Source organism: Phyllobates terribilis, unplaced genomic scaffold, assembly GCF_046119375.1.
Source record: "Phyllobates terribilis strain yellow unplaced genomic scaffold, ASM4611937v1 Scaffold_4__5_contigs__length_816908805, whole genome shotgun sequence".
Classification (NCBI taxonomy): domain Eukaryota; kingdom Metazoa; phylum Chordata; class Amphibia; order Anura; family Dendrobatidae; genus Phyllobates; species Phyllobates terribilis.
The window spans coordinates 304,373,375-304,389,318 of NW_027362764.1; the positions used below are offsets into that span (position 1 = coordinate 304,373,375).

Here is a 15,944-nt window from a genome sequence, read left to right on the forward strand (position 1 = left end):
AAATCTTTTAATGTAAATGGACATTTCGATTCTGTGACCTGTTGCTGTCTGTCCAAGCTGTTCCAGTAAATGGCATTTTGGAGGAAGTTCCTATGACGTCTATGACAAACAGTGCAGGAACGTAAATTGTCAGGAAGTGCTTAAACAATAAGTAATTTTCTGATGACACATTTCCTATAACTAACAGAGGATTTCCCACGGTATACTACGGACAGACTGCCCAAGTCTAAAATAAAAGAATAACTATTACTTTTAGGAGAAATTTTTGCTGGGAAGGGAGGGGTCATTTCTGCATCATCTATGAAAAAGATAGATGAAATGTTACTTCATGTAAGGTGCATATAAAACATGGTATCTGTACATGAAACAGTATAATATGTAAATAATAAGCCTGTTTGCTAGGGTTTGTTCAGACAAATGTATTTTTGGTCTGAGTGCAACAGGCAGCTAGCTCCCTAACCAATGCAGGTTAGCATATTAATGCACTAGAGCAATTTCCACATTGACCATGTGGTAATAAATTGAATAATGCTCTAGTCTCGTTCATTTTGCTGTAACCTAAATTGCAAAAATCTCCTGCATCTGTACACCATGTAGATGAGTGCAAGGAGCCGCCAACAGAGCCAGTCACATCCATAATTTACAGACATGGCAGGCACAAAGAAATCAGTCTTTGATGTAAATAAGAGTGGATAGGTGGGTTAACCCTTACATCCCCATCTAGAATGGGTTTAAGTATCCCTTTATTTGGATGTCCTTGTGCCTGTCCTGCTGTGTATGGCTGTATGATGTGTCTGGAGTTGTTGGCTGGGGAGATCACAGGAGGAGGAACTGTGTGACTTCACCAGCAGGGTACCATTGGCTCCTGAGTTGTCAGCGAGGCTCAGGTGGAAATGTTAGATGCCAAGCAGTGTTAGCATTTCTGTTGACACAGTGAGGGTGCTCAGCAGAGTCAACACTATGGCAGGCACCAGAGCAGCCCTGTCCGCAGAGAGGCAGTGAGGCTGAGCAATGCTGTTTGATTGGAAGGCCCATGTGGGGAGGCCCTGTGTAAGTGTGACTTATGTGTGTAAAAGGGCAAGCTGCCAGGAACAGTTGCAGAAACCCCAATATACCTCTCACGTTGTGAGCAAAGGGGGCTCTGCAGGAGAAGAGTGAGATTTCAATTGTTTCTTTGTTCGCTTAGTTTCATATTTAGTCCTGGTTTTGGCTTCAAATATGACATAAAAAAAATTAAGAGTGAAAAATTTCAAGTTAAAGTTGCATTGTCAAGTTATTTTTCTTTGTAGAAAAGCCTAATTTATTGTCCTCATTCAGGCCAAGTGGAGACCAATACAGTTTCAGAGTGAGGCCCCATGGCCTGGAATCAGACTGGCACAGTCTCTTTAAAGGGCATCTGTACCAGGTTTGTACTGAAGATTGAAATAGGATAAATGTGAAATCATTTCCGAGAAATTAAGAAGTGAGAGGACTTGCACTTAAACTCCAGAAGAGATATAGTAAAAATTTAAACTTTTATTTAATCCATATGATGCTAACATAATTTTAATAATATATTTATATAAGTTACAATGTTTATTACATTATTTCTGGAGTTTGAGTTCTGGTCCATCCACCTCTTGCTTTGTAAACAATTTTCACATTTCACGTTTATTGAATTATAACTCGGGACTATTTGTCTAAGCGCTGCTTGTGGTTCTAAAAGTCCGTCATGGAGGTATGAACAAGGTTAGCTGAATATTCAGGAATTTTTCTGAGTAGTTAATCAGGTTTGCACTACCTAATCTGTGGCTGATGCCAGCATAAAGTAATGACGGAATCCCTGATTCTAACACTTACTGGGCTACTTCCTATAGTTTCGATCAGTTGCAGATCTGCTAGCCGAGAGGAACCCTGATGCAGGCATTCACTTCCAAGCCGAGAGAGTCAATGTGGACAATGATTGTCCTCCGTACTGGAGTCTTTTTCAGATATGCACAAAAATGTGTGTAAGTAGAGAAATATGCTTGCAGTACTCCGAAATGGACACTTCCTAAACAGCTGCACTTGTATGGACACACCGTCAGAAAAGTCCCAAGGAGCCAACTTGGTAATAGCACATAAAGGTGCATCTCACTAAATTAGAATATGATCAAAAAGTTAATTTATTTCAGTTCTTCAATACAAAAAGTGAAACTCATATATTATATAGAGTCATTACAAACAGAGTGATCTATTTCAAGTGTTTATTTCTGTTAATGTTGATGATTATGGCTTACAGCCAATGAAAACACAAAAGTCATTATCTCAGTAAATTAGAATAATTAACAAAAACACCTGCAAAGGCTTCCTAAGCGTTTAAAAAGGTCCCTTAGTCTGTTTCAGTAGTCTCCACAATCACATTTTTTTATAGGATGTTCACTGTGCGGTATAACTGAAAAGACAGTTTTATTTTTCGGGTCAGCATGGTAATAGAGGTACCTGATTTTTATAGTTTCTTTTATGCTTTGCTTCTTCTACATGCTAAAATTAATTAACCTTTTTTACGCTTTTCACATTGTTGTACAAGTGATAAGACAGCTTTATTCTTCAGGTCAGTACAATTACAGTGATACCAAATTTATATTTTCAGTTTGGTACTTTTCCTCATTAAAAACTATGTTTTACAAAATATGATTTTTGCATCGCCATATTCTGAGAGCTGTAACTTTTTTTTAAATTTTTTTGCTGGCAGAGCTGAGTGAGGGCTTAATTTTTGCACAATGATGTGATGTATTCAGTAATATCATTTTTCTTAACATACAAGTTTTTGATCTTGGTTTTATTCCACTGTTATTAATGCGGTAGTGTAATGAAAAAACATTGTAAATCTTTTTTTAATGTCTTCACTGTAGGGGTTAAACAGTGTCACAGTTTTATGGTTTGGGTCATTCCAATTGCAGTGGTACTAAAAGTGTACTATTTTGTTTGTGCATGAAAAATATGATATACTGTATATTGATACATTTTTTCTTAACTTTGACTTTTTTACATTTGTACAGTTTTTTTAACTCCTTTTTAACTTTATTTAGCTCTATGATGGAACTTTAAACACTTAATAGTTTGATGGCTGTTCTAATACACCACAATAATCAAGATTAGAAGTGTATTAGATTGTCAGTTTTACACTGATAAATGGCTTGTTCGACCCTGCTTATGGCGAGGCCTAAAAGGGCACAGTGCCTGGCATCCTTGAAGGCCATTGTTTGACCTCCGGTTGCCATGACAACTGCCAACACTACGCAATCACAGCACGGTAGTGCCAATAAAGTTAAAGATGGAGATTTCTCCCTCTAAAAACCATCTAGATCCAGCAGTCACTAGAGAACAAATGCTATGGCATCTACAGGGTTAATCAGTCAGGATCAGTCTGGACACAGCCCTGGCTATTGCTGCAAGAGCTTGGCTATTAGTTCAGCCAAGCTCCTGTGCTAGCACAATCAGTATGACTTTCTTGTACGCCCATTTAAGGGAACACCTTCTTAATAGGGTGTACCAACACATCCTCCAATGTCAGGAAGGGGTTAAAGGACCAGGTCAAAGGCTGCCACTACAGGAAGTGCCAAGAATGGTTTTTGTGGTTGTGCACCCTGTAGAGCTGAAAGAAGTGTTAACATTGGTTTCTGATGCCTAAGGGACAGCAGAACTGATGCGCTCCTGTTCTAGGAGGTCCACAGGAACAGGAGTCCAGGCAATTGCTACTTGTATGAGCAAAGTCACAGAGGTGGGCTGCTAATAGTCTCTAGGTACAGAGGAGGAGACTAGCGTCAGTGTTTTTAGCCTGATGACAGATCACACTGGTCCTCTGCAACTTTTAGAGTAGTGAGGTGCCGAGTCATATCCCTGGTAGATGGTGCATTGATGAATGCTAGTTTAGGACTATGAAGGAGAGGGAAACCCTTGGGACAACCTCTTGGTACATGTCCTGTATGGTTTTGGTGTTGGCTAGATATTTTTTCCTATTGCCAGCACTAATGTTTTTAGTTATTTTTACAGAATGTATAGTTTATTATTCTTATCATTACTTTTTTGTTCTGAAAAAGTTTTTTATTTGTCACTTTTTGTATCTCTTGCAATGTATTTATCTGTAATTATGTAGTTCATTTTCTTCTGACAGTGTATCAAACAAAATCATGCTGCTGCCTTGAGTCCATAATGTTCTAGTGATGTGAATGGGATGTAGGTCTGCATTGCTCATTAACACTTTAATGTCCCCTGTAGCATTGTTTTTTGCCACTTGAATGCACAATGTTAGGAAATGCTTCAAAATAAAAAAAACAAACATTACTCACCTATTTAACCATATGCCATTTCAGCAGCACCACTCAGGATGCCATTGGCAGTATTTAATCATTTTTAGCTGATCATGTGATGCCTACATACGTGAACAATGCAGTCGGTCTCTGCCCTAGCGATCTCGTGTTGTACCTACAGGCACCATCACTGAGGTCAGCATATGACTGCAGTGGTTGTTTGGATAGACAGAATATGATTAGCTGCAGGTAAGTGGATTGGCAGGGACCACCAGAGTGTTGATACTGGAGCTGTGGAGAGTTAAATGTGTGAGCAATGTGGGCAGGGAATTTGGGCAAAATCTAAAAGAGGGTCCAGGTGTCTGCCTCCAGACGTGGAGAACAGAGATATTTCTACACACAAATAGTATGTTTATATGGCAGCAATAAATGTCATTTATTTTGTAGCCTGCACTTTTCAATACAATCTAGAAAGAAATATTTAGTCAAACACCTGCCAAACATTGCCGAATGGAAGACGTTCTTTTGGCACACATCTGCCCAGTAAAAGGCCATAGACACTGCTGCGAGGTACGTTCACCTAATGCAGTACCAAAACATGGTGCAATCTAACGAAAGTCTATAGACTTATCTCCTCCATTATTGCCCTGTCATGTATATATGTACATGAAAATACTACCAATGTTATATTGTGCATTTACATAAGAGCAAATATATGGCAGTATACAAGATTAATGTCAGCAAATCACCTATAGCATAGGACACATTCAGACGTTCATGTTTTTCCCGGACAGAACAAGTAACTATTGTAGTCTATGGGGCTGTTCACATGTCTGTGTTTGTTTGTCGACTGATTATTCCGCTAAAAATCATGGCAACATGTCTGAGATACAGATCAAAATTACCGATACCAGTCTTTGGTTCGAGAAAATCACGGACAGCACTAGGATGGCATTAGTGTGCAGCCCGGGTGCTGTCCGCGATTAACATTGCAATGCTTAGGAGAAGGTTTGTAATTGATTTCTTTTTTCATCAATAAAAGATGAAACATTATTGATAAAACCTGACACACTGAACAAACACAGATGAAACGCAGATCTAGTTTTTACGTACAAGAAAAATCACAGGCATGTGAATGAGGCTAACATTTACAAATCAGTATAGATACACAATGGGGTGTTCAGATTGTAGTTTGTAAGCATGATGTACACAAAAAAAGAAAAGCCTGACAGTATCACATTTGTTAGTCATTTAGATCTAAGTGTCACTAAATGTCACTATATTTGTATTCACAGTTTTCACTTAATAATATTTTATGCTTAAATGTCAATCTTACCTAACATTGTCATGTCGTTGAATATAAATCTTATGAAAAATTCTCTCAGGTGGCTTCAGAAAGTCTTCCTTCATTTCCATAGCAACGTTTCTGGGTAAAAGACTCATTAAAAGACGCTCCTAAAGGAAACATATTAGAAACATGAAATTAATATTCCTATGGGGTTTCATTGAAACACAACATAAAGGCTGAGACCACAGTAGTTAAAACTTGACATTCAATCCTCTCTTCACCCATCACACGGAGCAGGCAGTTTCCCTACAAGAGGGGCAATTGTTGAAACCCACTGAGGTGCAATAGGAAACACATCCCATGGGCAAGAGTGACAATGTTCATAAGCATCAGAAAGAAAACATCCTGCAAACAATATTGGACTCACAAATACACAAATATACTTAGGCTTGTAAGGTTGAATCTTGGAGCTATTTATGCAAAAATAGATTAACAAGAGGTTGAGCGGATCTAATGGGTTAGGCTTGGTCTACATTGCGACTTTTAGTAGCACTACTCATTCAGTATAACTATTAAACAGCAAGCAACCAATTGCATACAACTCAATGCAGGGCCAGACTGGGAGAAATAAACAGCTCTGCCACAAACCCCACTAGCCCACATACTATAACACTCCCTAGCCACGATCAGTGAAATTTGCTTTACTCTGTCCTGCCCCTCTGTCTCCTAAAAGGAGTTGTTTGAAGAGTCACAGTGCGTATGATTGACCACAGCGGCATTTACATGGTGTTCAACAGAGCTCTGATTCTCGGGATCATGGGGGTTCCAGCAGTCGGATCTCCAGCGATTGGACAGATATCCTCTATCCAGAGGAGAGGGGATTACTCCATTTTTACAGGTTTTCCAATATTTATTCTTATTTGGCCATAGAAATATTGAAAATACTAAACCAATACTGACGTCTCTCCGACAACAGAACTGGAGAAGTGGTACTGTGCAGTGTATATACAGGACAGGAGATGTGGTACTGTGCAGTGTATATATACAGGACAGGAGGAGTGGTACTGTGCAGTGTATATACAGGACAGGAGATGTGGTACTGTGCAGTGTATATATACAGGACAGGAGGAGTGGTACTGTGCAGTGTATATACAGGACAGGAGATGTGGTACTGTGCAGTGTATATACAGGACAGGAGATGTGGTACTGTGCAGTGTATATATACAGGACAGGAGGAGTGGTACTGTGCAGTGTATATACAGGACAGGAGATGTGGTACTGTGCAGGGTATACATACAGGACAGGAGGAGTGGTACTGTGCAGTGTATATATACAGGACAGGAGAAGTGGTACTGTGCAGTGTATATATACAGGACAGGAGGAGTGGTACTGTGCAGTGTATATATACAGGACAGGAGGCGTGGTACTGTGCAGTGTGTATATACAGGAGAAGTGGGACTGTGCAGTATATATATACACAGGACAGGAGAAGTGGTACTGTGCAGTGTATATATACAAGACATGAGAAGTGGTACTGTGCAGTGTACATATACAGGACAGGAGGAGTGGTACTGTGCGGTGTATATATACAGGACAGGAGAAGTGGTACTGTGCAGTGTATATATACAGGACAGGAGAAGTGGATCTCCAGCGACTGGACAGATATCCTCTATTCAGAGGAGAGGGGATTACTCCATTTATACAGGTTTTCCAATATTTATTCTTATTTGGCCATAGAAATATTGAAAATACTAAACCAATATTGACGTCTCTCCGACAACAGAACAGGAGAAGTGGTACTCTGCAGTGTATATACTGGACAGGCGGAGTGGTACTATGCAGTGTATATATAGGACAGTCGGAGTGGTACTGTGCAGTGTATATATACAGGACAGGAGGAGTGGTACTGTGCAGTGTATATATACAGGACAGGAGGAGTGGTACTGTGCAGTGTATATATACAGGGCAGGAGGAGTGGTACTGTGCAGTATATATACAGGACAGGAGAAGTGGTACTGTGCAGTGTGTATATGCAGGACAGGAGAAGTGGTACTGTGCAGTGTGTATACACAGGACAGGAGAAGTGGTACTGTGCAGTGTATATATACAAGACAGGAGAAGTGGTACGGTGCAGTGTGTATACGCAGGACAGGAGAAGTGGTACTGTGCAGTGTATGTACACAGGACAGGAAGAGTAGTACTGTGCATTGTATATATACAGGACAGGAGGAGTGGTACTGTGCAGTGTATATATACAGGACAGGAGGAGTGGTACTGTGCAGTGTATATATACAGGACAGGAGGAGTGGTACTGTGCAGTGTATATATACAGAATAGGAGAAGTGGTACTGTGGAATGCACAGTTGTGCTCAAAAGTTTACATACCCCAGCAGAATTTTTCCTTTCTTGGCCTTGTTTCAGAGAATATGAATGATAACAAAAAACTTTTTCTCCACTCATGGTTATTGGTTGGGTGAAGCCATTTATTGTCAATCTACTATTGTCATATACTAGATTCCTTGATAGGGCGTTGATCCAGGGAACTAGTCTGATTGTCGTATGGAGTCGGGAAGGAATTTTTTCCCCAATGTGGAGCTTAGAGTTTGCCACATGGGGTTTTTTGCCTTACCCTGGATCAACATGTTAGGCTATGGGTTGAACTAGATGGACTTAGTCTTCCTTCAACCTTAAAAACTATGTTACTATGTTACTATGTTACTGTGTTTTCTCTTTTTAAATCTTAATGACAACCAAAAACATCCAAATGACCCTGATTAAAAGTTCACATACTCTGGAGATTTTGGCTTGATAACACACACAGAATTTGACACAAATGTGTTTGAATGGCTACTAAAGGTAACATCCTCACCTGTGATGTGTTTGCTTGTAATCAGTGTGTGCACATAAAAGCTGAGTGAGTTTCTGGGATCCAGACAGACTCTTGCATCTTTCATCCAGCCACTGACATTTGTGGATTGTGAGTCATGGGGAAAGCAAATGAATTGTCAATGGATCTACGGGAAAAAGTAGTAGAACTGTATAACACAGGAAAGGGATACAAAAAATACCCAAGGAATTGATAATGCCAGTCAGCAGAGTTCAAACTGTGATTAACAAATGGAAAATCAGGGGCTCTGTAAAAACCAAACCACGGTCGGGGAGACCAACAAATATTTCGGCTACAACTGCCAGGAAAATTGTTCAGGATGCAAAGAAAAACACACAAATAACATGAGCTGAAATTCAGGACTCTCTGAAAACTAGTGGTGTTGTTGTTTCAAGATCCACAATAAAGAGGCACTTGAAGAAAAATGGGCTGCATGGCCGAGTCGCCAAAAGAAAGAAATTACTGTGCAAACGCCACAAAGTATCTCGCCTACAATACACCAAACTGCACAGAGACAAGCCTCAAAACTTCTAAAACAAGCTAATTTGGAGTGATGAGACCAAAATTGAACTTTTTGGCCACAAACATTACATTTGGAGAGAGGTCAACAAGGCCTATGATGAAAGGAACACTATTCCTATAGTAAAGCACGGAGGTGGATCGCTGATGTTTTGGGGATGTGTGAGCTACAAAGGCACAGAAAACTTGGTGAAAGTTGAAGGAAAGATGAATGCAGAACGTTATCAGCAAATACTGGAGGCAAATTTGCACTCATCAGCCCGGAAGCTGCGGATGGGACATACTTGGACATTCCAACATGACAATGATCCAAAACACAAGGCCAAGTCGACCTGTCATTGGCTACAGCAGAACAAAGTGAAGGTTCTGGAGTGGCCATCTCAGTCTACAGAACTCAATATCATTGAGCCACTCTGGGGAGATCTCAAGAGCGCAGTTCATGCTAGACAGCCCAGGAATTTACAGGAACTGGAGGCTTTTTGCAAAGAAGAATGAGCAGCTTTACCATCTGAGAAAATAAAGAACCTCATCCATAACTACCACAAAAGACTTCAAGCTGTCATTGATGTTAGAGGGGGCAATACACGGTATTAAGAACTAAGGTATGTGAACTTTTGATCAGGGTCATTTGGATATTTTTGGTTGTCATTAAGATTTAAAAAGAGAAAACACAGTAGTTTGACAATAAATGGCTTCACCCAACCAATAACCATGACTGGAGAAAAAGTTTTTTTGTTATCATTCATATTCTCTGAAACAAGGCCAAGAAAGGAAAAATTCTGCCGGGGTATGTAAACTTTTGAGCACAACTGTATATATACAGGACAGGAGAAGTGGTACTGTGCAGTGTATATATACAGGACAGGAGGAGTGGTACTGTGCAGTGTGTATATTCAGGACAGACGTGGTACTGTGCAGTGTATATATACAGGGAAGAAGTGGTACTGTGCAGTGTGTATATACAGATGCTTAGATTTGCACCCCACAGGCAGTATATATCTCATAACTGAGCTACATCAAATCAAGGGAATCTGTCACAATGGGGGGAGATGTTTTTTAGCTATTAATATGGACATACAGGTGACGGAATGGATAGAATAGTCTTACCTGTATACCTTATATCTGCGGTCTTGTTGAGGAGAAATCATCTTTAATTTCTTTATGGTAATGCATTCTTCCAGGCTCTGGGGCATGTGGTGCCTTGAAGAAAACTCTGCCTCTGGTCTTCATTTGCATACCACCCCCTCCCATATTAATAGCTAAAAAACATACCAGGGGGAGACAGATTCCCTTTAAACAGTGGACTCTTTATTAGCCCATGTGGCAACATGTCAGTTCCATAGTAGAGAAATGTTCTGTTATGGATCCGAAACTTTACCACATGGGCTAATAAAGAGTCCTCCACATTTATCACAATTAATCAGAGTGCTGCATATATGCACACGTGGTCAAAATTGTTGGTACCCCTCGTTTAATGAAAGAAAAACCCACAATGGTCACAGAAATAACTTGAATCTGACAAAAGTAATAATAAATTAAAAATCTTTGAAAATTAACAAATGAAAGTCAGACATTGCTTTTCAGCCCTGCTTCTACAGAATTTAAAAAAAATTAAACTCATGAAATGATGGTACTCTTAACTCAATATTTTGTTGAACAACCTTTTGAGGTAATCACTGCAATCAAACGATTCCTGTAACTGTCAATGAGACTTCTGCACCTCTCGACATGTATTTTGGCCAACTCCTCATGAGCAAACTGCTCCTGTAGTCTCGTGTTTGAAGGATGCCTTTTCCAGACATCATGTTTCAGCTCTTTCCAAAGATGCTCAATAGGATTTAGGTCAGGGCTCATAGAAGGCCACTTCAGAATAGTCCAATGTTTTACTCTTAGCCATTCTTGGGTGTTTTTAGCTGTGTGTTTTGGGTCATTATCCTGTTGCAAGACCCATGACCTGCGACTGAATCCAAGCTTTCTGACGCTGGGCAGAACATTTCTCTCTAGAATCCCTTCATAGTCTTGAGATTTCATTGTACCCTGCTCTGATTCAAGACACCCTGTGCCAGGTGCAGCAAAGCAGCCCCATAACATAACAGAGCCTCCACCATATTTCACAGTAGGGACAGTGTTCTATTCTTGATATGCTTCATTTTTTTGTTTGTGAACATAGAGCTGATGTGCCTTGCCAAAAACTTCCATTTCTGTCTTATCAGTCCATAAGACATTCTCCCAGAAGCTTTGTGGCTTGTCAACATGTAGTTTGGCAAATTATAGTCTGGCTTTTTTATGATTTTTTTTCAACAATGGTGTTCTCCGTGGTCGTCTACAATGAAGCCCACTTTGGATTAAACAATGACGGATGGTGCGATCTGACACTGATGTTCTTTGCATTTGAAGTTCACCTTTAATCTCTTTAGAAGTTATCCTGGGCTCTTTTGTTACTATTCATATTATCCGTCTCTTTGATTTGTCATCAATTTTCCTCCTGCGGCCACGTCCAGGGAGGTTGGCTAAAGTCCCATGGATCTTAAATTTCTGAATAATATGTGCAACTTTATTCACAGGAACATCAAGCTGCTTGGAGATGGTCTTATAACCTTTACCTTTAACATGCTTGTCTATAATTTTCTTTCTAATCTCCTGAGACAACTCTTTCCTTTGATCCATGTTGAGTGTGGTACACACCATGTCACCAAACAGCACAGTGAGTATCTGTAGCCCTATATACAGGCTCACTGACTGATTACAAGATTGTAGACACCTGTGATGCTAATTAGTGGACACAACTTGATTTAACATGTCCCTTTTGTCAAATTATTTTCAGGGGTACCATCATTTCTGTCCAGGCCTAGTTCATGAGTTTAATTTTTGTAAAAATTTCTGTGGAAGCAGGGTTGAAAAGCAATGTCTGACTTTCATTTGTTCATTTTCATAGATGTTTAATTTATTATTACTTTTGTTAGATTCAAATTAATTCTGTGACCATTGTGGGTTTTTCTCTCATTAAACAAGGGGTACCAACAATTTTGACCATGTGTGTGTATATATATATATATAAATATATATATATATATATATATATATATATATATATATATATATATATAGTACAGACCAAAAGTTTGGACACACCTTCTCATTTAAAGATTTTTCTGTAATTTCATGACTTTGAAAATTGTACATTCACACTGAAGGCATCAAAACTATGAATTAACACATGTGGAATTATATACTTAACAAAAAAGTGTGAAACAACTGAAAATATTTCTTATATTCTAGGTTCTTCAAAGTAGCCACCTTTTGCTTTGATGACTGCTTAGCACACTCTTAGCATTCTCTTGATGAGCTTCAAGAGGTAGTCACCGGAAATGGTTTTCACTTCACAAGTGTGCCTTGTCAGGTTAAATATGTGGGATTTTTTGCCTTATAAATGGGGTTGGGACCATCAGTTGTGTTGTGCAGAAGTCTGGTGGATACACAGCTGATAGTCCTACTGAATAGACTGTTAGAATTTGTATTATGCAAGAAAAAAGCAGCTAAGTAAAGAAAAACAAGTGGCCATCATTACTTTAAGAAATGAAGGTCAGTTACTGCGAAAAATTAGGAAAACTTTGAAAGTTTCCCAAGTGCAGTTGCAAAAACCATCAAGCGCTACAAAGAAACTGGCTCACATGAGGACCGCCCCAGGAAAGGAAGACCAAGAGTCACCTCTGCTTCTGAGGATAAGTTTATCCAAGTCACCAGCCTCAGAAATCGCAGATTAACAGCAGCTCAGATTAGAGACCAGGTCAATGTCACACAGAGTTCTAGCAGCAGACACATCTCTACAACAACTGTTAAGAGGAGACTTTGTGCAGCAGGCCTTCATGATAAAATAGCTGCTAGGAAACCACTGCTAAGGACAGGCAACAAGCAGAAGAGACTTGTTTGGGCTAAAGAACACAAGGAATGGACATTAGACCAGTGGAAATCTGAGCTTTGGTCTGATGACTCCAAATTTGAGATCTTTGGTTCAAACCACCGTGTCTTTGTGCGACGCAGAAAAGGTGAACAGATGAACTCTACATGCCTGGTTCCCACTGTGAAGCATGGAGGAGGAGGTGTGATGGTGTGGGGGTGCTTTGCTGGTGACACTGTTGGGAATTTATTCAAAATTGAAGGCATACTGAACCAGCATGGCAACCACAGCATCTTGCAGCGGCATGCTAATCCATCCGGTTTGCGTTTAGTTGGACCATCATTTATTTTTCAACAGGACAATGACTCCAAACACACCTCCAGGCTGTGTAAGGGCTATCTGACCAAGAGGGAGAGTGATGGGGTGCTACGCCAGATGACCTGGCCTCAACAGTCACCAGACCTGAACCCAATCGAGATGGTTTGGGGTGAGCTGGACCGCAGAGTGAAGGCAAAAGGGCCATCAAGTGCTTAGCATCTCTGGAAACTCCTTCAAGATTATTGGAAGACCATTTCCGGTGACTACCTCTTGAAGCTCATCAAGAGAATGCCAAGAGTGTGCAAAGCAGTCATCAAAGCAAAAGGTGGCTACTTTGAAGAACCTAGAATATAAGACATATTTTCAGCTGTTTCACACTTTTTTGTTAAGTATATAATTCCACATGTGTTAATTCATAGTTTTGATGCCTTCAGTGTGAATGTACAATTTTCATAGTCATGAAAATACAGAAAAATCTTTAAATGAGAAGGTGTGTCCAAACCTTTGGTCTGTACTGTATACATATATATACATGCACACACACACATAATAAGAGAAGACACAGAGCATTACACCATGTATACAGGACAGGGGAAGTATACACAACATACACAGCTACACAATATATACTGTGTTAGGTAATATAGAGTGGAGCGGTGTATATACTATATAGTGTAGAGATGTGCCCATTGTAAGGGGGCTAATGGTCGCGTAGTCGATGGGAGGTATGTATCACAGAGATGGCTGGTCTCTGTGATGTAACCCAGAGTATTTTTCTCTAGTGCATGCACGCACTAAGAGGACTAATTCGTGCACCTGGGAACAGGTAACGGGTAGTTTGAGAAATGGGGAGGTCTTGCTACCCACATACTGTACCTCACCTCTGGGTGTGGTTAACAGCCTTTTTAATGGAGGCTGTTGTTTGGCATATGGTCTGTGTGTCTGGAGGGAGAAGACCTCCTGTGTGTGGTTGTCTCCAGACTGGGCAGTGTACTGGATGCTTACCAGCCTGTGTGACCACAGCGCTGGCTAACCAGAGACTTTGCTAAAAGGACTATTTTATTTGTTTTTGCCTGCACTAAAGGCTGTTTGCATTTTGCTTTTGACGGTTTATGAAGCCAATAAACCACTATGGAGATTTAAAGGAACATGCCTCCTGTTTGACTCTCATCAAAGTGAGTACAATCCCTACACCGTGTATATAGTGTGGATTCCACACTATATACTATATACACAGCACCATACTATATAAACATCTCTACACTATATATACACACAACTCTACATAATACATTATATTAAGACAGCATTATACGATATACTATAATGTTGCACACATCACATAAGGGACACCGCGACTGCTGAAAATATCACATTGAGACTGCTGTATATACAATATATAGGTGATACTGCAACTATACACAGCAGTCGCAGTATCACATACATAGTGTATATACAGCAGAGTCGCAGTATCATATGCATAATGTATATACAGAAGTTGCCGTATCACCTGTATAATGTATATAGAGACAGCTGTGTACACATTATGTACCATTACTGCAATTAGTGCTTATACATTATATAGGTGATGCTGCGACTGCTGTGCATAATCACAGTATCACCTGTGTAACATATATACATCAGTATCAACTATATAATATATAAACAGCAGTTGCAGTATCACATACATAATTTATACACAGCTGTCTTTATACATTATACAGGTGATACTGCACCTGCTGTATATAAAATATACATGTGATACTGCGACTGCTATATATATAATATATAGATGATACTGCAACTGCTGTATATAATCACAGTATCACCTACGTAATATATATACAGCAGTCACAGTATCACCTGTATAATATATATAGACTGCTGCATATAATCACAGTATCACTTATAGATTGTATACACGGCAGTCACAGCATCACCTATATATTTTATATACAGCAGTCTATATACAGTATACAGGTGATACTGAAACTGCTGTATATACATAAAAAAAGTTTCTATATTGGAACTCACCCTGATCCCTGAGATGGGGGGAGGATGAAGAGCTGAAGAGGGTCCATCGTAAGGTGTGTAGAGGAGTGGTTCCCTCTTGTGTGTGTGCAGAGGAGTGGATGCTCTGATGGTGCTCTGATGGTACAGGCCCACGTCAGATAGAAGAGTCCTGTGCACAGACACTATGAGAAGGGGAAGTGGAGACCTCTTAAGCTGATCTACAATCACCCTATCTACCCCTACCGTCCTTATACTGGTTCCTCACCAATTCACCAATCACCGCTCAGGAACCTTTCCCTGTATTTCCTTAGCGCTTGGCCCTAGATAGGAAAGGGGGGATGAGCGTTAGTCGATCCCCACTGACAACTAAAGACAGCAAGGGGAGACACAGGGGAAGTAGCTTAGCTTGAGTTGACTTCAGAGATGGCACACACGTCCTCTTAGCACCAGAGAGGAAGTAAGAATTGCACTTGCTCCAATCCTTCACAAGGGGTCATGTGAATAGCACAGGCGCCTCCCTATTGCAGACTGAAAGTATTTAAACAGCCGGCCGGTTTGTTAATTAGCAAGAGGAAAGTTGGGTCCTAGTGATACAGATCTAAGAAGGTCCAGGTCCAGGTGAGGGGTCACAACATCTCCCCCCCCCCCCAACCTCAGGCTCTTCACCATTCGCGCTCCAACTGTTTTTGTTTTCCAGATCTAAGAAGGTGTCTGTAATGCCAAATGAAGAGATCTCCTGCAACCAACTGT

The 15,944-nt window shown here is 40.2% G+C and overlaps 1 protein-coding gene across 2 annotated transcripts in view; it reads right to left on the bottom strand.

Moving 5' to 3' along the window:
- Positions 1 to 15,944, bottom strand: part of ADCY1 (adenylate cyclase 1) — a 743,884-nt gene that overhangs the window by 473,181 nt on the left and 254,759 nt on the right. For both annotated transcript variants that reach the window (XM_073678356.1, XM_073678357.1), the window contains exon 3: positions 5,608 to 5,726. In XM_073678356.1, the coding sequence (XP_073534457.1) occupies positions 5,608 to 5,726 (119 nt within the window). The remainder of the gene's footprint in view (positions 1 to 5,607; positions 5,727 to 15,944) is intronic.